We start from the raw sequence: 24,013 nt of genomic DNA, 5'->3' as shown, positions 1-24,013 counted from the left end.
CCCCATGCAAACTGAACCCCAAACAGATCAGATGGGCACATTTCTTTAGGAGGTTCAATTTCACTTTAAAATATCTGCCAGGGGGAAAGAACTTTCTTGCTGATGCACTGTCCCGCTTACCCCAACACAACAGTCAGTGGGAGGAAATAGTGGATTCAGTCATTCCCTCCTCACAAATTGGCATGGCAGTGATGACACATAGCCAGAAAATCCACCTTCATGACCCGTCAGGGCTAGAAGGGGAATTGCAACAAGAACTGTGAGAAGACTTACGGACAGACATTTGGCTAACCAACAACAAAACTTTTCTCATTGGATGACAAGGACTGTGGTGGAAGGGGGGAGACTCTACGTGGCTGAGGTGCTATGGAAAAAAATAGTAGAACAGTGCCATGATGCAAAGACAGCAGGCCACTTTGGTTTTGTGAAAATGCTACATCTGATTTGCAGACAATTTTGGTGGCCAACCATTCGCAAAGACGTAGAGAACTATGTGAGCAGTTGCCCCACCTGTGCCTCAGCAAAATACATAGGGGGAAAACCCAAGGAATTACACCAAGAAGTGGCCACCCCTAGTTGCCCATGGAAGCAAATAACCATAGATTTTATAGTGGAACTTCCAGAAAGCAGGAAAAAGACTGTCATCTTAGTGGTCACAGATCTCTTCTCTAAGTTAACACATTTTGTCGCCTGTGCCACGCTACCCTCAGCAAGCCAGCTGGCCAAACTATTCATGCAACATGTGTAGCGTTTACACAGAGTTCCTGATAGGGTCATTTCCAACCGCGGTAACCAGTTCACCTCCAAATTTTGGCATGCATTTTTGAAATGTATAGGGGCTGAGCAAGCTCTAAGCTCTGTCCACCACTCGCAGACGGACGAAGCGACGGAACCAAGTGTTGGAACAGTACCTGAGATACTATGTTAATTACCAACAGGATAATTGGGTGGACTTACTACTGTTTGCAGAGGTGACTTATAACAATGCCGTAAATCAAAGCACGGGATTTACCCCGTTCCGAGTAGCCACAGGTCAGGAGTTTGTAGCCATTCCAGAACTTCCAACTGAAACACCTCCAGAACTTTCCTCTGAGAAATGGATCAAGCAATTATCAGACAGCTGGAGTACCATCCAAAAAGCCTTGCAAGATGCAAGGGAGGATTACAAAAAATATGCTGATCGCAGACGAGACCCAGAGTGCAAATTGAACATGGGAGATAAAGTCTATCTATCCACAAAATATCTAAAATCAACTCAACCATCAAAGAAACTAGGACCTAAATATATAGGGCCATTCCCTACCACCCAGGTGATAAACCCCATCATGGTACACCTGGAGTTACCAAAAACCTTAAGACAAATCCACCTTGTTTTCCATTGTAGTCTTCTAAAGCCATTTCAGGGATCTGAACATTGGCACCCTGAAACAAAACCACCTCCCCCCATAATGATAGAAGGGGAACAACATTTTGAAGTCAACTCCATCTTGGATTTGCAGATCCACAAAGGACAGTTACAATACCTAATTAGATGGAAACATCCCCCCCCACAACAAACTGAATGGGTGGACAGTAAAGATGTTACAGTGAAGAGATTGACAAGAGACTTCCATAATACCTACCCTGATAAACCAAAGTAATATCTTAAAACTTGTACTGAACATTGAATAGTATACCTTTTAACCTATTTTCTTTTTTCTTTCAGGAGGAGTGTTTATTTTCAGGGGGGTGATATGTCAGAGGATCATCCCAGAAACAATAGTTAATAGCTTCTGGAACATCTCCACTGCCATGGGTTGTATATGTGGGAATGGGAAAGAATGATTTGTTGCCACCATCTCGAAGAGCAAAGCCTCAGAACGGAGCTGTAAAACTGAAAGATGTTGCAAGCATTCAATTTCAAAGGGAGGCTGGAAAACCCAACGGACTTAATGCAGAGGCCAGGGGAATCTGACTCACTTGTGACTTTGCAGGAGAATTGACTATATCTCAATAAAATATCTTTCCTATATCCAAAGAGGCTTGTGGTGAAGCTTATTAATATTGAGGTATCTAAACCCACGATCCTCACAACTAGCTAAGAAGAACATGGATCTAAAGACATGTGACCATGTTAACAGTCCCAATGACCCTGTAGTTTTCCTCAGGAGTTACAGCAGCAAACACTTTCCAGATAACAGGACAAGACCATCTCTCATTCAATTAGCTTGGATTTGCCCAACTGGAGTCTAATTCTGAGTGGATCCAAGTGACTTTATCTGTTAGATGCCCAAAATATTCCTCACAGCAGTCCTGAACATGTTTCTGTGGCCGTTTCTTGCCCAGCAGGGAATGGGTCGTCTTAAAAAGTACTATAGGCCAGCTCTCTGTAGACATGATGAGAGCAGAAAAATAAATTTTGCCACTTTTGTAACTATGATGTAATCCCTAATGTGGGCTCTTACATGTTCTTGGTCATAATTCAATAAACAGGTAGCAGCTGTGGCCAGGAAGGCTTTTGCCCAGCTTCATCTGATGTACTGTACCAGTTGCACTCTTTCCTAGGATGAAGGGCCCTTCAGTCAGTCACTCATGCCTTGGTCACCTTACTGCTTGACTACTGTAATGCGCTCTACATAGGACTGCCCTGGAAGACCACCCAGAAGCTTCAGCTGGTCCAGAATGCAGCAGCACGGGCAGTGATTGGCATGCCTCAGTATATAATAAATACCTTTGCTTTGTGAGCTGCACTGGTTGCCAGTTTGCTTCCGGATGTGATTCAAGGTGCTGGTTGCTACCTATAAAGACCTACAGGCATAGGGCCTGGTTTCTTGAGGGACTGCCTGTCTCCCATAGTATCTGCCTGACTGGTTCGATCTGACAGGTTGGCGCACTCCGGGTTTCATCAAGTTAAACAACACCACCTATCGGCAGACTACCAGGGAAGCAATGGCGGACTGAAGACAGCTTCACTTTTTGTGGAGCCAATGACCACAGCAGAACGAGGAGTCGATGAATGGATTCACACCTCAAAATTCCTCCCCAGATAAAGGGGAGGAGCTGGGATCACCCATCGTGCTCCATACAGATGTTCCCCATGACAAGACCAAAAAACAGCAGTCTCCGGTGGGATTTGGAGCTTTGGGAGTCGGGAGAGTCAGGTTTGCCTAAGCCGTGGTCGGAACCTTCAAAGGGACACTGGGTTCACCCACTTCCTCTCCTAATCACTTCTGGATGGCTTGTAAATTGCTTTTTGAACATTAAGAACCTTCAGAGGGACACGTTTCATTACACTGGGAAATTCTCCTTCAGTCCTCAGTGAAAGAAGTTTCATGTAAATTTAAGAACTTAAATTATTTTTTTAAATTTAGAAATAAGCAGCAAAAGGATGATTAGAATGTGGATTTTGGAAAGTTAATAAATGTACTAAGGGGCCAGATTGACTGGAAATAAGATTTTGAAGCTAATTATAAGGATCCTTTCTGTGGTTCTTTAAAATCCTATTAAAAATATATGAAGATTTTGAATCTAAGCGTAAGAAATCTTTCCATGGGAAATGCTGTGGATTAGAGAAAAACATGATAAGAGGAGACTTTGAAGGCTGGTTAGTATAGGCAACCAGAAAGAACTAAAGATTATATTTAAAGGAGAAGACCCAATAATACAGAATGGAGAAAAGTATTTTAACTCTGGAAGAATTCAAGGATCTTTGGCAACAATGTACTCAGAACTTCTTTTTAAGATTGTCTGCTACTATAAAAATGGGTTTAAAAGAGGTGATAGAAGGGGATACAACTGAGAATCAGGCTGTTTTGGATATGGATTTAAAAATGACAGGCTACAAGAATGATATGGACAAACATGTTACACAGGACTTACAAATGAAACTGACTGATGTTTTAATAGCTAAAAGGGACAAACAAATAATAAATCAGAAGAGCAACTTGGATGTGTAGATTTCAACTTAGAAGAGCAACTTGGACAATTTTCTTATTCTGGATTTACAAAAGAGATGTGTTATGAAGGAGTTCCTGAGAAAAGATAGAGAGAGAATGAAAAGAAATCAGCTTTTGGGACACTACTTAAAAGGAATAAACATTAAGACTTTCAAAAGCAAAAAAAAAAAAAGATTATAAAGTTGGCTTATTCGATCAAGGTTAAAATATATATGATGTCTTTTTCTAGTAGCTTTTAATGGGTTTTTCTTGACCAGGACTGAATGACAAGGCTTTAAAGATTTGTTTATTGATGCGGTGGTGCTGTGGGTTAAACCGCTGAGCTGCTGAGCTTGCCGATCGGAAGGTCGGCGGTTTGAATCCGCGTGACGGGGTGAGCTCCCGTTGCTAGTCCCAGCTCCTGCCAACCTAGCAGTTTGAAAGCATGCCAATGTGAGTAGATTAATAGGTACCGCTTCGGCGGGCAGGTAGCAGCGTTCCGCTTAGTCATGCCGGCCGCATGACCATGGAAGTGTCTATGGACAAACGCCGGCTCTTCGGCTTTGAAACAGAGATGAGCACCGCCCCCTAGAGTCGGACACGACTGGACTTAATGTCAAGGGAAACCTTTACCTTTACTATGGGAAGAAGAGGGTTTTTGTTACATTTTTAGAGAAAATTATAAGCTATGGTGTTAAAATTGAAGGAAAATATTAAACTTGCAAAGGAGTTTCTGAGAGGAGATGAAGAAAAAATGGTAAGAAATTAATTTGTGGGACATTATTTGAAGGGATTAAAGATCAAGATGTTCAATATGTTATTGTTTCTGGTAGCTCTTAATGGAATTTTTCTTGATTAAGTTTGAATGATGAGGCTTTAAAGATTTGTTCATAGATATGAAATAAGATATGGGAAGAAGAGATTTTTTTTTTTTTGTATTTCCTGAGAAAATAAGTCACTGTGTCAAGTAAAGGAGAGGACTCCGAAACTGATTTACTTGTTTAAGGTTAAATATACATATTGTTAATTCTGGTAACTCTTAATGGGCTTTGGCCGATTAAGACTGAATGATGAGGCTTTATTATTTGGTAATAGATATGGGATGAAGAGATTTTTGGTTGAAATGTTAGAGAAGGTGATCAGTTACTCCAATTGTTTGCACTTATCTTGATGAAGGGGGAAGTCAGTTCTATACAGTATGTATCTTTTTTCCTTCCCCCCTCCTTTTTTGTCTCTCTGCACTTTTTATTTTTATTTTTTATATTTTTCTTAGTTTGTATTAGTTTTTTATCTTTGATTTTTAAACTTCAGTAAAAATTATTATGAAAAAACAATGCCACCTATCGGGACCCTGGAAGCGTGCCTTCTTTCAGCGGCACCTGCGCACTGGAATGAGGTTCCCCCCAAAATTTGAACAGCTCCCACTCTCCTGGTGTTTTGAAGGGCCTTAAAGACCTGGCTCTTCACCCAGGTCTTTGGAGAGGACAACTGATGCCCCTTTCTTCCCTTCTGTTCCCCTCTGGCCATCGTTGTTCATTTGTCTTGTGCTTTTTTGTGTTTTTGTATTGTTCTCTATTTTTTAAATGTTTTAACAACTGTAAATCACGGCAGCATATAAATTTAATATATTATCATCATCTTCATCTTCAACAAGGCTTACTTCCAAGTAAAGTTAATAGGATTTCATCAGAGTGATGAAGATACTGATCACCCATCTAATGGAGACAGAAGAATCTATTTCCACCACTTTAAGCTCTGTGAATATGGAGCTTTCCTATGCAAATGCATACCATCTTGGAGGGAGGTGACATAAGCTATGCTGATGCCCCCAATTTCAGAGTCACTGAAACGTAGCAGGAAAGTCCCAGCTGGTGCATTGCTCAGGTAATTGAAAACGTATTGCTTGCTGACAAAGCCCATGATCAGTCTGCATGAAAAAAGGAACAGAGAGACAAACAGGAGAAAATCAGTCATCTACACTGCAGGGCTTACAGAATTGTAGTAATGATTCAAAGGAAAAAGTGCACTGCCATGATTGTGAAACTGGAAAAAAATAGCTGAACTTTCTTATTCTGTGATTATCAGTGTGGGCCAGTATTAGGACTCAAATAACATGGTAAATAAATATGCTTTCTTATACTGAAAAAAAAAATCAGAGGAAAACAAGCTGTTTTCAGACCTTCACTCTTGATCCAGTTTTCTAGTCACTATTTTATTTATATCCCACCTTTATCTTTTACAACTCAAGGCCGTGTACATAATGCTCCCTCCTCGTTTGTTGTTGTTGTTGTTCATTCAGTTGCTTCCAACTCTTCGTGACTTCATGGACCAGCCCACACCAGAGCTTCCTGTCAGTCGTCAACACCCCCAGCTCCCCCAGGGACGAGTCTGTCACTTCTAGAATATCCTCCATCCACCTTGCCCTTGGTTGGCCCCTCTTCCTTTTGCCTTCCACTTTCCCTAGCATCAGCATCTTCTCCAGGGTGTCCTGTCTTCTCATTATGTGGCCAAAGTATTTCAGTTTTGCCTTTAATATCATTCTCTCAAGTGAGCAGTCTGGCTTTATTTCCTGGAGTATGAACTGGCTCGATCTTCTTGCAGTCCAAGGCACTCTCAGAATTTTCCTCCAACACCACAGTTCCAAAGCATCGATCTTCCTTCTCTCAGCCTTCCTTATGGTCCAGCTCTCGCAGCCATATGTTACTACTGGGAATACCATTGCTTTAACTATGCGAACCTTTGTTGTCAGTGTGATGTCTCTGCTCTTAACTATTTTATCGAGATTTGTCATTGCTCTTTTCCCAAGGATTAAACATCTTCTGATTTCCTGACTGCAGTCAGCATCTGCAGTAATCTTCGCACCTAGAAATACAAAGTCTGACACTGCCTCTACGTTTTCTCCCTCTATTTGCCAGTTATCAATCAAGCTGGTTGCCATAATCTTGGTTTTTTTGAGGTTTAGCTGCAAGCCAGCTTTTGCACTTTCTTCTTTCACCTTCATCATAAGGCTCCTCAGTTCCTCTTCGCTTTCAGCCATCAAAGTGGTATCATCTGCATATCTGAGATTGTTAATGTTTCTTCCAACGATTTTAACTCCAGCCTTGGATTCCTCAAGCCCAGCATGTCGCATGATGTGTTCTGCGTACAAGTTGAATGGGTAGGGTGAGAGTATACAGCCCTGCCGTACTCCTTTCCCAATCTTAAACCAGTCTGTTGTTCCGTGGTCTGTTCTTACTGTTGCTACTTGGTCGTTATACAGATTCTTCAGGAGGCAGACAAGAGGACTTGGTATCCCCATACCACTAAGAACTTGCCACAATTTGTTATGGTCCACACAGTCAAAGGCTTTAGAATAGTCAATAAAACCGAAATAGATGTTTTTCTGAAACTCCCTGGCTTTTTCCATTATCCAGCGGATATTGGCAATTTGGCCCCTAGTTCCTCTGCCTTTTCTAAACCCAGCTTGTACATCTGGCAATTCTCACTCCATGAGTTGCTGAAGTCTACCTTGCAGGATCTTGAGCATTACCTTACTGGCATGTGAAATGAGTGCCACTGTTCGATAGTTTGAACATTCTTTAGTGTTTCCCTTTTTTGGTATGGGGATATAAGTTGATTTTTTCCAATCTGATGGCCATTCTTGTGTTTTCCAAATTTGCTGGCATATAGCATGCATTACCTTGACAGCATCATCTTGCAAGATTTTGAACAGTTCAGCTGGGATGCCGTCGTCTCCTGCTGCCTTGTTATTAGCAATGCTTCTTAAGGCCCATTCAACCTCACTCTTCAGGAGTCTGGCTCTCCCTCCTCCTATTTCCCCTAAAACAACAACCCTATGAAAGGTTAGGCTGAGAGATAGTGACTGTCCTGAAGTCTCCCAGCTGATTTCCATGCCCAGGGTCTGACTAGAACTCAGTCTCCTGGTTTCTAGGCTGGCACCTTAACCACTATATTATCTAATCCATCCTGGTTTTATCCATTTATTTTCTTACCTGTCAGACCAGTAGTTCTTCAGGTATTTCTTGGTGAGGTCAAGAATGCCTTCAAACCACTGCCAAAATGTGAATCCTCTACCAGGAAGCATCTCCTGTAAGTTGCAAAGTGAGCATGAGAAGCCGATGACAGTGACCAGATAAGCCCAGCAGGCTATCATATCACCCTTCTAACAAAACCCACTGAGTGACCTTATTGAACTGGGACCAAGACACTTGACATCTCTGGAGTTCTTCTAGACTGGTGATGTTGTCACCAAAGATCTTCTGGGCCAAGAAGAAATAATGCTCCTTGAGTAGACCTTTCATGGTCTGCACCTCAGCAAGGAACTTCTGGTTGAGAGTCTCACACATTGCCTTCCAGCTAACACGCTCAGCCACCACAAAAGGAATGCGATCCTGGAATTAGAGTAAGAAAAGAACATCACACTCCAGCTATAAACTGTAGCAGGCAACAGAACCCCAATATCTTCCCCCAAAACTATTCTGGTACTGAAAAATAACCCTCACTAAGAACAGAAACTCTAAATCTTACCATGGTTTCTCACTGCCTTACCAATATGTGTTAGCTGATTTATACCAATGGAGCTATGATTAGGTTTCCATGTTACAGTTCAGCCTGAAATATGAAAAGCCATTGGGCCATATGGAGAAAGTCTATGTCAAGAGTTTCCTTTCCAGAAATGGGAATAATGGTGGAGTGAGAAGCCACCGAACATGGTCCCAGGTTTCTCACATTTTGCAAATGGCAGGAATTAATTTTAGTTTATATCCCACTTTCCTTTGAGAATTTTTGGCAGTGTCCACGATTTCCCCCAATCTCTGCTATCCTTTTACTCTCAAATACACCCTGAGATGTTGGCCAGGCTAAGACACAATTGGCTTAAACGCTTCCACTGATTTTCATGGCTAAGAATTTAACCCTGAATCTCCTGAATCCTGATCATGGGCTCTAAATCCCACTGCCCCACCAGATCCTATCTTATTGGCATTATGAATGGAGAGGCTCTAGGCTGGAGATGGGGAACCTCTGGCCAGATAGAGGTTGCTGAACAGCTCCTAGCATCCTTTTTATGAGCTGGCTTGGGTTTCTGGAGGTTTCCAAACCCTTCTGTAAGGAAAGTGAAAAAATCCACACTTTTGAGGACTAAATGTCTGCATTTAATTCTGCCTCTAATAATTAGCAGAGCTTTGCAATTCAGCCTGCATCTGTCACTTACAGTAGCAGCAAAAGCATTGTCCCATAAGATGGTAGCTTTGGCATTGTTGTCCTGATTTCCATGGACAATCACCACAACGGGCAGTGATAGAGCCTAGAACAGAAGGAGTAAAAACAGAAGGAGTGAAAAAGAGTTGTAGTTAATGGCTGATGATTTTCTTTACAGCTGGGCCTGCTGTCTTCACATCTCTCTCCGACTGATCATCTTAGAACCCCATAGTGGATCTATGCAACAAGATCTATCCTTAGGTCCCAGCAGGAACATTTCTGTGCAGGACTCAAGCCAGCCTAAACTAGTTTTAGGGCACACTGCAGGGCAAGAAATGACTGCATGAAAGAGAAAGTCAGCTACCTGAAGCCTTCCCCTACTGTACTATATTGAACAAAAGGATTTAGGATAGGATCTGCCCAATTGTCAATTTTTCCCAACTTTCTCTACTCATCTCAGTTTCCATAAGCTCTTGACCCTCTCAGAAAAGCAAGTATTCAAATCAGACCTAAGGATAGTGAAGCTCAATTCACTACAAGATGGGAAAGGTGGTGTAATACAGAGGCATACCATAGTAGATCCTGTGAAGCCCACATTTTTTTTTTAAAGCCCTCAGATCCTTACTCCAGTCTCTCTAATTCTGCTATGGAATTTGATTTTATCTGTCTGGACCTCATACAAATTTCTGGCCCAACTGGGCTGACAACCAGCTGTCCATCTGTTGTTGGAACCAGGGGCTTAATGCATGATTAATGACACCATTATTGAAAACACAAGTGTTGTAAAGTTCTACTGAAAGAACCCTGGGGCAAGGGGAGGAAATTTCCATGGGAAAAAAAAGCATCAAATATTCAACGAATTAATCATGGTACTGCCACATTTCTTGAGTGTTTCTTCTCATTACACTAGGATGTGTGCATCCAATTATTCCTCCTGATATGGCACCATGGAATCTTCTTATTGCCAGAGCTGGAACTCCCCAACCCACTTACAACTCCAGGGCCAAACAGCTCAAGAGGGGAGAGAGGACTACAGTGAAGGCCTCTAGTGGTATTTGGTTCTTTTCAGAGGCTTTTCCTAACTTACTTGTGTCCCTCTGTCAAGGAAACAATAAACTAGTATCAGCAGCACATTATATCTCCAGTCCTAAGGATAATACAGCACCCACACAGTGTTGCTACCTGTAGGTGGAAGTTGGTTTTGTTGGGGCCAAGGCAAATGTTGGTACTGAAGAGGACAGCACATTTCTCTTCCGTTACAGATTCTGTGCTCTTGCGGTCACAACGCTTGATCTTTTTGAGGAGCTGAAAGATGAGAAAGAGCAAATCTCTATTGGCTTAACTTCTGCATGAGAAAATCTGTTCCAAATCTTAGCTCCCTGCTTATCATTTGTTGACCCCATGGCCTTCTTGAATTACAAAGCTCATCAGACTTGCTTCTAAGCAAAGCGTGTCTTGTAGGGCTGAGCAGCCATTTGGATTTGAAGGGGAAAAGGTGGTCCCCAGTAACAAGACACTTCTATTACATCTCTCAGTGACTCCTTAAAGAAGCTGAATCTTTCCCTGAGCTTGGCAGCCGCTGTGCAATCTTGGGAAAAGATACGTTAGGCCTAAGGAGGAGCCGACATGTCCCACATGAACAACCCTTGCACACACCAAATTACACTTTCCTTTTTGAATCTGGATCACTGGGCAGCCCAAATGGATGCTCATTCATGGAATTTTATAGGGGACTCAGATGTCAATGATTTCCATTTGTAACCTTCCATTAAGTTAAACAAGACAGAAAAGTTGCAGCTGCCTTTTGACTGGTGGAAGTAACGGCTGTTTGTCCACACATGAAGTACAATGAGATGAGGATAAAAAAGCAACAGTCCCAAAGGTGGGGGAAATCACTTTTTAAAATGCTCCCTTACAAGGAGAAGAGGAGGAAGAAACCTGGTTTAGAAATGTTCTTCCTGCTGTACCCATTTTCCTCTTACTGTTATCTAGATAGGAGAGTACCCCTCTGGAAGTCTGAAGTGGTACACTCTTTCCTACCACTTCCGGCATCTAATCATGCTGGAAGTGTGAATCAGACCCAAGCTATATCATCCCAAATGATGGTTTGGAGACCCCTAACATCGCTACATTTCTAAAGTTAATCATGGTGCAATCTGGTTATGGTCTGAATGAGAGTTGCTTGAGATTTCTTGTAAACTAATTTGAGCTTACAAGCATACACATAATGAAAGAGATGGCCAACTCCTACCTCCCCCCAATTTTACTATCTCTGCAAATCTTTGGTAAAGAGCTTCCCACTACCTTCATTCCAATTTACAGCCCATTCCCCCACTTAGGCTGCTTGACCTCTCTCCTACTCACTTTTTCTCTTCATGCTTACCAAATTTTTGAAGTGAGCACCACAAGAATTGTTGGAGGCATTTGTATCCAGCGATGCCGTGTTGTTTACAATCTCTCCCGTGCTTTCACTGAAGCCAAGAGGAAAACAATGATCATGAACTGGTTCCTTCGTTATCAGGAAGTGATTATTCATTGCGACAAATCAACTTTTGGAGGGAGAGTTCCCACCCAAAAGCTTGTTTATATTTTTGTGGTGGAAACTCTTCTCTATGGATAGAAACTAAAGCTATTTTTGTCTTTTTAAAATATCTCATTTTGAAACTTTAGTTTTGAAGAGAGGAAACAGGCCATTACATTATGTCGTCAAGAAATAACAGAACAACTGCTTTTTATATTGGAGACTAATAGGCAGATGTACAGAATTAAAACTACTAATTTTCCCTTTTGCACACAGTATTTTCGTATACTTACATATTTAGCTTTTACCATATTATTAAGAATAATTGCAAAACTTTTCTGGGCAGGCTATTATGAGAGGTTTTCCCTCTCCCATCCACAGATATTGTTTGGGTTGAAGATCAACTTTATTCATGCTTTGCTTTTATATGCACAAAGATGGAAAGACTTACAAATCCCTACAGTGGAGGAATGGATGATTAAATGGTTTGATTTTATAGAAATAATGTTACTAAGGTTTAACTAATGGTAAGAGATTATATCTGTATAAAATGCATTTATATCTGTATTGGAGAAGGTTGGACGTCACTTTCTTCTTCTGCTTTCTATCTAGTTCTGCACTTTTATAATTTTTACTTTTTCTTCTGTACTTTTGTATTTTAGCTATACTTTGAAAATCAATAAAGTTCTTTTGAAAAAAAAATCAACTTTATTCACTTATTTATTTCACCCTCTCCACCTTCTGTAAGTTACTACAGGTATTTACTTGTTACATGAGAGAATCATTCCTCATTTTGGAAGCTCTACCTTCTCTTTAAGACAGGAAGAAAAGAGCAAAAGAATTCATGTGTGGAACCCTGAAAGGGTATTTAAAAACAGTTCATGTGAACAGTTCCCAAGATTTATTCATTAGTCTATTGCAAATATTGTAATGCTGTCTGCTTGGTCATAACTTCATGTGATTAAAAATAAAACGTGAGATTTCATTTGGTTTGTGTTGCAGCCTAGCATGGACTTCAAGGCTATTTTTAATTAAGTTTATGGGATGTTGGCAAGAATCTGGCATACTAACCAAATGGAGAATGAAAACGCACAAACCTTTTAGTCCCCTATGCAGAGTGAAAGAAAATGGGATCAGCAATTAAACTAAGTGGTTATAACCTTGATATGTTATTTGCCTAAGCACAGATGTTATCCATGCCAACCTTTTAACTGTCCATGCCCAAGTGCCAGCTGGCAAAATTAATGCTTATCTCCTGGTTGCCCTCCCCACACCCTGTTGCCCAGAAACTTCTAAAGGACACCAACTTATCTCTGCTTTCTATGCAAAATAACCTTTTAGGATCCAGAGCCACATACCCCTCCAAATGAATACTCTTTCTATTATACTGCATATAGGTTATGTAGTACAATTCTACTCACTAATAGATAGACTGCGTGATTTGTGGTTTAAGCCAGACTCTGGAATCATATGTCATAGATTGGCAAAGTTTTTTTTGACTCCCTTTTGTTTCTCAGTAGCAAAAACTAAGTGAATTTTCTCATCTTAACTGCTGCCTTGAAAACAACTAGGAGTACTGGAAACTTAGTTCAGATTTGGCACTGAAACCAAACTCCTAGGCTTAGGATTTTTTTGTAAACCACCCAGAGTCCCTTTTGGGAGATGGGCAGTGATAAATTTGATAGGTAGATAGATAGATAGATAAATAACCTGAGTATAAACTTAGTTTGGGACTGACATTTGGTTCTTTCACTTTAAAATATGGCACATCAAGCTGTGAAGAGATGTTTGATTTTGGCTTAGCAAGTTGCATGAACCCAGATAATTATGGTTTGTTGATTAATCAATAAGCTGTGGCTTTGCAAGCCACAGTTTATTCTAATGGGTGATCTTAATCTAACTATATGCTTATGCACCTGCTTCTGATCCTCAGATCTTGGGAGTGTTAGTAATACAAATAAGGTAGTTCCAACCAGCCTAAGGGAATAATTGGTGATTAAACAATGGAAGGAGGAGATTTTGAAGCATGAACGCAAGACAAATCCATGCAAAGGGCACTTAGGGAGACCTCGGGACTAGCTTTTCACCTATGCAGCTGTTGGCTGACACTGGAGAATAGAGGGGCTCTTTGCTTCAGCAACACAACCCCCTTTCCAGGATCATCCTGGTGCCTTTGCCCCTGAAAACTGTACGATCTAAACTGCACTACTGTTATGCTACAGCAGGGTTTCTCAACCAGGGTCCCATGGAAGCCTAGGCTTCCACAAGAGGTCGCTAGGGGTTCTGCGGGAGTTCACGGTTTATTTAAAAAAATATTTCAAATTTGGGGAACTTCACAGTAAAAAAGTAAGTTTCATTCTTTATTTTTAGTTTAAGAACACTGCTCATGCCTGTTATACAGGCCTACACATGAAACGAATATAAAGTTTTGTAACTTCTGGTCTATATTTGAATCTGAATGTGCAGGGGTTCCCCAAGGCCTGAAAAATATTTTAAGGGTTCCTCCAGGGTCAAAAATTTGAGAAAGGCTGTGATACAGCATAAGACCAGAAGGCCAAACAGCATGAGAAAGAGGATTTTTTTTTTCCTACCTAGATTTGAAACTCAGAAGCCAGCTGCTTATACTACAACCAATTCTAGACAATGTATGTAGGAGAGCCATGGGGGCAAAAAAATCAGGAGTCCCCTAAGTCTGGTAGCACCTTTTCTAACTAACATATTTTATTAAAAGGCAGAAGCTTTCCTGAGCTTGAACTGACTTCATCAGCTGCAGCTCAAGAAAACTTCTACCTTTTAATAAAACTGGTCAGACTCCTCCTGACTTTTCTCAGCCAGTTCTGAAACTCAAAGGATCTGCTTGATGTATATTTGTTGGATCCAATCAAGATCTGCATATTCATTTATGCCTGCAATGCAAGGATGGGAAGGACATCAAAAAGACTTGCAACCACTAAGTTCTCCCTGGAGAAATGATCTCATAATACAAGGAGAAATCTGTATGCCCAGGAAACCTTTATACTGCAAGAAACTTATTTTCTGAGGAAGAACTATGAGGTCCATCTGATAATAAAGTTCAACAGTATTTAATTCTATGACAATTTTTATTCACACTACACTTTGGTTAGTGAATCTGTGTTCTCCTGTAAAAAGCAAAAGAAGAACGAAGTCAATCTTACAAGTCTAAGTCTGTCCACCCATTTTTGCTAGAGGATGTATAAAATTCACCTTCTGAAAGTTAAAAATTTAAAAAAGAGAAAAGTAAAATTTTCTCACTCTATCTAGGATCCGTGTTTAAGAACCAATGTCTTGGTTCCCTTCCCAAATACCATCAAGTGACGTTCTATAAAAAAAGAAACTCGGAAACAAAGCCACCAGGAGGCATGCACTGGGGCTGCAATGGTTTCCCTCACCTGAAGACAGAGGCAGAATGGTTGGCAGTCAGTTCCCGGGCCTGTTTCTCTGTCACAATGTCAGCTGTGACCAGAAATGAGGTTGGCAGGTGCTTGAGTAAATGAGGTCCCAGCAGGAAGCAGACACTGGCTTGAAATTTGGTCTGGGTCTTTAGAACTTGGGGCGGCTGTTTTTCCACCAAGAAGGAGCTGGAGGGGAAACACAAGCCAGGCTCAAGAATGGGAAGAGCCAGTTCTGAGAACAGCAGCAACAGTCTTTAATATTTACCCTACTCCCTTCCCCACCCACATTCATAAAGACAGCAGGCAGGAGAGAAAGGTCTGGTCTAAAGTGGGAAGAGCAACTGGAGGCTCTATGAGAGGGGAAATACTGTGTGATAGCATGCATTCAGCCATGTTTTCTGCTGGCTGTTCACGTGTACATGCAGAAACCCAAACAAAGGCTTTGTGTTGGTTTTGCTGGTAAGAGAAGCTGGGTGCAGAGCATAATTTAATTTCTCATATGGAAAGGTCCCATAGAAAGAGGAAGGGCTATTTGTTGAAAATAAGGAAGATGACCTTGACAGAGATAGGCTGGATATGTTACCAAAGTGACAAGGGGGAAAACATGGCTTAATTTCAAAACAAGAAGGCATGCACAAAAGACTCAAGCAGACACCTTCCTAATTCACATGAGTATAAAGCGGGGTGGGGTGGGGGTAATAAAGCACAGTCAGACTTGCAAGATTCTAATAGCAAAGCCAGTTTGGTCTAGTGGTTAAGGCACCAGGCAAGAAACCAGGAGAATGTGAGTTCTAGGCCTCCCTTAGGCATGAAAGCCAGCTGGGTGACTTTGGGCCAGTCGCTCTTTTTCAGCCCAACCCACCTCACAGAGTTGTTGTTGTGGGGAAAATAGGAGGAGGAAGGAATATTAGATATGTTTGCCCCCTTGAGTTGAAGTTAAAGGTGGGATAAAATAATACCACTACCACTACCACTACTACTACTACTAATAGCCAATATTAATCAATGTAGTTTTAGCCTTTGTGTGGAGTTGATTTCTTGGTATGGTCTACATGGTGGGGCTGACGTCAATCTTGCAAGTCTGATTGTGCTTTACAGGTAGTCCTTGTTTAGCGACCGCAATCGGGACCAGCAACTTGGTCTTTAAGCAAAGTCATCACTAAGTGAAAAATCATGTGACCGTGGTTGTGTTTACAATTTTACTTCAGCTTTCCTTTGCTTTACAACATCAGAAGGATAGAACCACAAACAGCTGGGTGAGTGCAAATGTCAGGGAAGGTTTCTGGAACTTGACTCACATGGAAGCTGGGTAAAAGGCAAATCGTATAGCCCTTTTTCACCACTCCCCTGCCCTTTGGAATGCTCACCATGGTGCTGGGATAATTAGCAAGAAGAAGGGGGGATACATATAGAAAAGAATGGGCCTTTGCCTAGCCAGCCTCTTAGGAGGCAAACAAAAGCCTTTATTGTGAAACTGATTAGGGTCTTGTCAGTTGCAGGCAGGAGCTGGAGCTGGCCTAGGGTTTTCATGGACTAATTTAAGGTCACAGAACTGAACTTATTAACATGCAATTAACACTTTTTAGGGAAGCCTTGTGCTGGGGAGAAGAGCAGCTCAAGAAGAAATAGCTGGTTTAGGCAATCTCTCTGCTCTGCAAGAGGGGGGAAGAAAAAAATGGGTCAGGCACAGGACAACACATACTGACTGTAATAGCAAACACATAACTGAGAGAGACATGCTGCGAAGGTCATAAATGCGGGCATTGGTGGCAGTTACTTTTTCATCAGTCATAACTGCAGTCACTGTCCAAGACAGTTGCTACACAAGGAGTGCCTGTACTTCTCCCTCTACCACCCCCAGCTATGTCAGAGTGTGCTGGAGAGCATTTGGCCCGAGAGATCAGAAAAATCACACACCAGGCATTTCTGTAAAAATAAGATTTACAGAAAGCACAAAAACATATTTTCAAGCTATGCATTCACAGCGCTCAGAGAAGACTGGGAAGAGAGGCAGGTAGAAAGGAAACTGAAACTAGCAAGCCCAGGCAAGCTGCCCTCCAGGCAAATCAGGAGCTTTTACCTTATATGGTCATGCCTTTTCACCCCCAAAACTAAGGATACTTAAGTTTGACCTTCTGACTCTGCTAGAGTGATTTGTTACCATAGTAACCTTAATTTCTCTACAGCCAAAAGCAGAAAAAAACAAATACTAACAAGCTATACTCATGTAAATTAGGGAGATGTCGGCCTGAGTCTTTTGCACATGCCTTCTTGTTTTGGGCTTAAGCCATGTTTTTCTCCTTGTCATTTTGGTAATGGATCTGGCTTATCTCCGTCTGGGTCATCTTCCTTATTCTCTATACTATTGGGCCCACAATAGAAGTGGAGTCTTAAATTACCAGAGGAACTCTGGGAAGAGGTAATGGAAGAGAACAGGGAAGATGGAGGTGTAATAGCCAGCACAACTCAACATGGGTCAAGACAGCAGTGACCAATGAAGATTTATGGTTTAGTAAAGGGTAATGTAGTCAATGTTGTAATGTTGTTGTCAGACAATGAAATAGTCTGAGAAGGAACGTTAGTTGAAGGGGAGACTGAGTCTCAGAGATGGAGCAAAACGTACTGAAGACTGGGGACTGTTATGAGATGAAATCTAGCCAACAGGAAGCCAAAGGCCAGGGATATTAAGTTCTATCAGCCAGAGACTGAATCAAGATTAACATCAGAGTGAGAGAATGAGGCTGGTATATATTTAGCCTTCTCCTTGACTCTAGATACAAAAGGTACAAAAATAGAGCAACGAACACATATATTTTAACCCAACACTACAGAATGCATAAATATCCAAGGAGAAAAACTTAGGCTTCATCATTTTCAGGAGCACAGGAAAAAAGTTCAATTACTTTGTAGTTAGAATAGCAACTGGCAGTGCCTTGAAATGAGAAGAAGGAGACAGAAGAGAGATTGGCAGCTCTAGTTGTAAATCACCTTGCTGGTTCTGCCAAGGAATGTTTGCATTTATAGGAGGTTATCTGAACAAAAGTGAAAAAAAATCTAAAATGGCTTTCCGCTCTGAATTTTTATCAAATCCTGAAAATCACACACTGCCAGTTACACACTGCCTACATGATTTAATTATTAGGATATGAGTATTAGTGAATCAAAGAGAAAATATCAAGAAAAAGTCTTTGGTCACAGGCCATACATTTTTATTACTAAACAGATAGAACTCAAAAAAGTGAAAGAAAAATTCAATGACTAATCTACACAAATATTCATGATACTGGGAGTATAATTTCATCTGCATATCTCAGGAACTGATGAAGATGCTTGATGTTAGAATATTTTACAGGTTGGGAGAGAAAACGCTCATAGTTTATCTGCTCAAAAATATGTATCAATATAAGATACAAACAATTTAAAAAATTCAATTAGAAAGAGAGAAAAGGTGAAGTCACGTGAAGCCACTTCAGCTCTCTGAAATGGGCCGCTAGGTTTATTCCTAAAAGGTAAAGGTTTCCCTTGACATTAAGTCCAGTCGTGTCCGACTCTAGGGGGTGGTGCTCATCTCCATTTCAAAGCTGAAGAGCCGGCGTTTGTCCGTAGACACTTCCCTGGTCACGTGGCCGGCATGAGTACACAGAACACCATTACCTGCCCGCCGAAGCGGTACCTATTAATCTACTCACACTGGCATGCTTTCGAACTGCTAGGTTGGCAGGAGCTGGGACTAGCAACGGGAGCTCACCCCGTCACGCGGATTTGAACCGCCGACCTTCCGATCGGCAAGCTCAGCAGCTCAGCGGTTTAACCCGCAGTGCCACCGGGTCCCGTTTTAGGTTTATTCCTACTTGCATCTAAATCAGATAAACCCATTCAGCAGGCAAGTAAAATCTTGCTTTAATGGATCAGTGAACAGACTTGCAGTTGGCAATTGGGGGGAAGGGTGATCATAATTCATGATGTCTATGAAATTGTGGAGAATGTCACTGCAGACATTTATGTCATTAGCATAACATCATCAAACAAACGAAAAACCACCTATCAGTACACCAATGACAAATATGTGTCAGGACTGTTAGACTGAAGTCTATTTTATCCAGCTCTGGAAAAATGAGGTTTTCTGGTACTTTACAAACCTTGATCAAGAAATAGGTTAGTAACTTGGTTTTGAAGAATAGTTCATACTATTTTTGCCTGTTTTACCCTGTAACAGAATTGTGGTTTAGTAAAAGGAATGTTGTTGTTTTTTTTACTTCAGAGAATAATGCAAAGGTAAATACAGTGCATTTAAATGCTCCGGGAAATAAATTACAGTATTTCCTTAGGGAAGTTTGGTGTGCACTTCAAAACTTTTAAGTGTGTCCAATATGATATTAGGCTAATGGTTTATCTTACACAGAGACCTATAAGTGTGTGCACGCTCATCTGTGTATAAACTATATATACATGTGTGTGTGTGGATGTGTACACACACACACAGACACACAAAACTCATAGCTCCAGGGCCAAATATGACTCTAGAGGAATACCTGCAGCACAGATGCAAAAGAAAGTTAGGGAGAAAGTTGTGGGAGCAGCAGGGAACTACACTTCCCATGAAATGGATGGCTGAACTTTAGACTGTAGCTCCATGTCCTCTTTAGCTTTTTCTAAAACTAAACGATAATAGATAAACAACTGAAAGCAAAAAAAAATGTGGGTGATTGAGAAGATGAAGAACGTGAGAAAATGGGAAAGCAAGGATCAGGTTGGGATATGAAAAAAAAGTGTCTAGATCACTGTTTCTCAACCTCAGCAACTTCAAGATGTGTGGACTTCACCTCCCAGAATTCCCCAACCAGCCTGTTGTTGACACATCTTAAAGTTGCTGAGGTTGAGAAACACTGCTCTAGATCTTGACAACTACACTCAACCATTGGGAAAATTTTGATGTGCAACAAATTGGGGAAATGGGCCAAGAGTACAGTTCTGCATCATTTGTATACAAAATTTTCTTAACATTTCTCTTCTGGTAACGTTTCACACCCAGGAAACAGAAAGCTAATAGAACCAAGGCTGAATCTTAGGCTGAAGTCTTAATTCCAACCATTTAAATTCCTAAAAACACACACCAAAAACGGTCGATAGAATGTCCTTGTGATCTCCTCTGAGTATCTCCACCCTCTCTTGCTGATAATCCATGACCCAGAGTAGCCAAGCAACACGGCACAATAATCCTCACACCACTCATAGTATGAAAGTAGATGTTGGTGGGAAAGAAGGAAAGTACTTCTAGATAGGGACTCTCCTTACTTTTGGATAAGAGTTTTGAAGGTATCATCAAGATGTTCTCGAATAGGAGACTGATGCTCAATTCCAGATGTGATCAACTGCTGGCGGAACTGGAAGCAAATATCTACTAGGCATTCCAACCTGTTAGAAACATGACAGATTTGTTTTATCTCCCAGAACTGAAATCCCACATCCATCCAAACCAAGATTACCCAAGTTCTAAGAGTCAAGCAACCTGGTCAAGGGGTACAGCAGTCGCTTTTTACACCAAGTAGTAAGGATAGGCCCTCTTTTTATATCTGTTAAGGATTAGAACAAACTTTCCTAACTTTTGCCTCCAAAAGTTTTGAATTACAGTACAGTTCTCGTATTTCCCAGCCCACATGGCCTTTGGCTGCACTTGATCCCTCATGATCAACAACAGCCAGGCACAGTCACTGGACTCAAAAGAGAGCTCTCCACACTATTTATAAGGCTGCCCCATCTAGAAGGGATTGTAGGTCATGTGCAATTTTGTAGAGTATGTATCTTGATTTGTGATGAAAGAGATACAAAGGATACAAGGGGTAATACCTACTAAAATATTGGAAACCAGATGGGGTGCTGAATAAAATGTACCAGTGGTTGGGACTGGTTTCAGTATCTGAATAGCTCTTGATAGCTCCACATGACTAGTAAACCAAGAGCAATTGTGCCAAATAGTAAACATGCAGAATATAGCTATAAGGAGCCAGTCAGGTGTAACGGTTAAGACATCAGGCTAGAAACCGGGAGACTGGGAGTTCTAGTCCTGCTTAAGGCATGAACCCAGCTGGGTGACCTTGGGCCAGTCACTCTGTCTCAGCCCTAGGAAGCAGGCAATGGCAAACCACTTCTGAAAAACCTTGCCCAGAAAACTGCAGAGACTAGTTCAGGCAGTCACCATGAGAGGACACATGCAAATCTATTCAGCTTGCATCATCAAAACAAGCTGCAGAGTTTAGTTTTTTTTAGTAGAGAACTTGGATTAGCTGAGTATAGATGTTAGAAATTTTCTTTTGCTTGATACATACGGCACATACGCCATCGTGTATCTAAGATCTGACAAGCAAATGTAGAGATTTACATTTCTACCAACACCACTAGGCTCCTCTAGATATAGTAATATTAACCACAGACATCTACCAGAGAAAGTGGACCCATGAGAGACATTGCCATGCCAATTTTGCATTCAGCTGCTTCTTTAAGCAGCATCAAAAAGTTAGGCTGCTAAACCTCTGACAGATTCAGAATGATAACATCCCATCTGAGAAAACGTGATGTATTCTTTCTGCACAACTCACCTCTTCTGCAGTGGGGACAAGTCCCCATCAAATGGACTTCCATTCCCAGCCAATTGCTGCTCCCTCTTCCAAATCAGAAGTCTCACCAGGACCAACTTCTTGGCCTCTTCTAGCTCACTGTCCATTTTCATGAACAGTCCTTGAAGGCTTTGAAGAGACTAAGAGAAGGGACACATGGATAAATATCAAGAAAATTACATGCATTGTCTGGTATCAGTCAGATATGCAATGGAGAGGTCTGTAAGGACATGTACGTTGTGTGACTGTTTGGAAAAGACATAGACAACCCACATGTAGAATCTGACCCAACATGTCAACTTTCATTTAGAGCTTGGAAGAGCAACTTTTTACACCGAAGGGTCTGGGGCACCCCAGACATTTCCCCCCTGCTCAATATTCAAATGGGCATGGAAAAAATACTAACAGGATATTGTTAGCAGTGTAGGGCTAGGATGTTTAGAAGGATTAACCTTGCCCTTCCCCAGTAATCTTCATGTATCCCAAATTACTATTTCCTTATTAATTCTTAGTGGGGCTGAAATCAATGGGTTGATGGGGAGTGGAACTGAATGGAAGAAAATGAATGGGTGGGTGGGTGAGAGAGAGAGAGAGAGAATAAATACATGAGGTAGGGGGGAAAAGAGACAGGGAGAGGATAAAATCAGGAATAAAAGACAAAGGACATTCCCATTCCCTCTTGACTTTGGCTTGATCTCCTGTAAAAAGCATACAACCTTTGACAAACTGACTTTTCCAAATGGGTTTATGGCTATTGACATCTAAACACTGCTCATTCTTGATTTAGAAAACACAGGTTCTAGCCTGATTGCTTGGGAGAAGGAGCTGATGAAGCTGAACTCAAAAGATACAAACAAGACTGCAATTACAAATCAGAGGCAGTCACAACCTTCTTTAAGGCCTTTCCTGGCTTGGTTTATGCTCTTCATTACCAAACAAAAGTCTGTGCTTCTGGAGAGGGACATTTTTTGGTACTCTGGATTGTACTTCTGTTGCAGGGCAATTTCATTCACATAATATTTCAGGCAACTTTTTAGTATTTCTGGTTATATGGAGTTCTTCCCCCTAGAGGACCTCTTTATCATTCCTTCTTTGGTTGAGTAGTCAGACAGCTCCAAGAGAATCGTGGGTAATCACTTGTTTATTCGTTTAGTCGCTTCCGACTCTTCGTGACTTCATGGACCAGCCCACGCCAGAGCCCACTGTCGGTCGTCGCCACCCCCAGCTCCCCCAGGGACGAATCTGTCACCTCTAGAATACTATCCATCCACCTTGCCCTTGGTCGGCCCCTCTTACTTTTGCCCTCCACCCTCCCTAGCATCAGAATCTTCTCCAGGGTGTCCTGTCTTCTCATTATGTGGCCAAAGTATTTCAGTGTTGCCTTTAATATCATTCCCTCAAGTGAGCAGTCTGGCTTTATTTCCTGGAGTATGGACTGGTTTGATCTTCTTGCAGTCCAAGGCATTCTCAGAATTTTCCTCCAACACCACAGTTCCAAAGCATCGATCTTCCTTCTCTCAGCCTTCCTTATGGTCCAGCTCTCGCAGCCATATGTTACTACGGGGAACACCATTGCTTTAACTATGTGGACCTTTGTTGTCAGTGCGAAGTCTCTGCTCTTATCGAGATTTGTCATTGCTCTTCTCCCAAGGATTAAGCGTCTTCTGATTTCCTGACTGCAGTCAGCATCTGCAGTAATCTTCGCACCTAGAAATACAAAGTCTTTCACTGCTTCTACATTTTCTCCCTCTATTTGCCACTTATCAATCAAGCTGGTTGCCATAATCTTGGTTTTTTTGAGGTTTAGCTGCAAGCCAGCTTTTGCACTTTTTTCTTTCACCTTCATCATAAGGCTCCTCAGTTGCTCTTCGCTTCAGCCATCAATGTGGTATCATCTGCATATCTGAGATGGTTAATGTTTCTTCCAGCGATTTTAACTCCAGCCTTGGATTCCTCAAGCCCAGCATGTCGCATGATGTGTTCTGCATACAAGTTGAATAGGTAGGGTGAGAGTATACAGCCCTGCCGTACTCCTTTCCCAATCTTAAACCAGTCTGTTGTTCCGTGGTCTGTTCTTACTGTTGCTACTTGGTCGTTATACAGATTCTTCAGGAGGCAGACAAGATGACTTGGTATCCCCATACCGCTAAGAACTTGCCACAATTTGTTATGGTCCACAGAGTCAAAGGCTTTAGAATAGTCAATAAAACAGAAATAGATGTTTTTCTGAAACTCCCTGGCTTTTTCCATGATCCAGCGGATATTGGCAATTTGGTCCCTAGTTCCTCTGCCTTTTCTAAACCCAGCTTGTACATCTGGCAATTCTCGCTCCATGAATTGCTGAAGTCTACC

General features: G+C 41.5%; 1 protein-coding gene across 3 annotated transcripts in view; it reads right to left on the bottom strand.

Moving 5' to 3' along the window:
- Window positions 1-24,013, bottom strand: part of STAT6 (signal transducer and activator of transcription 6) — a 79,909-nt gene that overhangs the window by 14,057 nt on the left and 41,839 nt on the right. For all 3 annotated transcript variants that reach the window (XM_063293941.1, XM_063293943.1, XM_063293942.1), the window contains exons 7-15: window positions 21,644-21,801; window positions 20,343-20,462; window positions 15,045-15,233; window positions 11,497-11,584; window positions 10,296-10,418; window positions 9,127-9,219; window positions 8,099-8,305; window positions 7,907-8,001; window positions 5,705-5,841 (exon numbers count right to left, since the gene is read on the bottom strand). In XM_063293941.1, the coding sequence (XP_063150011.1) occupies window positions 5,705-5,841; window positions 7,907-8,001; window positions 8,099-8,305; window positions 9,127-9,219; window positions 10,296-10,418; window positions 11,497-11,584; window positions 15,045-15,233; window positions 20,343-20,462; window positions 21,644-21,801 (1,210 nt within the window). The remainder of the gene's footprint in view (window positions 1-5,704; window positions 5,842-7,906; window positions 8,002-8,098; window positions 8,306-9,126; window positions 9,220-10,295; window positions 10,419-11,496; window positions 11,585-15,044; window positions 15,234-20,342; window positions 20,463-21,643; window positions 21,802-24,013) is intronic.

Source organism: Candoia aspera, chromosome 2, assembly GCF_035149785.1.
Source record: "Candoia aspera isolate rCanAsp1 chromosome 2, rCanAsp1.hap2, whole genome shotgun sequence".
NCBI classification, from domain to species: Eukaryota; Metazoa; Chordata; class Lepidosauria; order Squamata; family Boidae; genus Candoia; species Candoia aspera.
The sequence above is the reverse complement of the archived record's forward strand: the minus strand, read 5'-3'. Positions and strand labels throughout refer to the sequence as shown.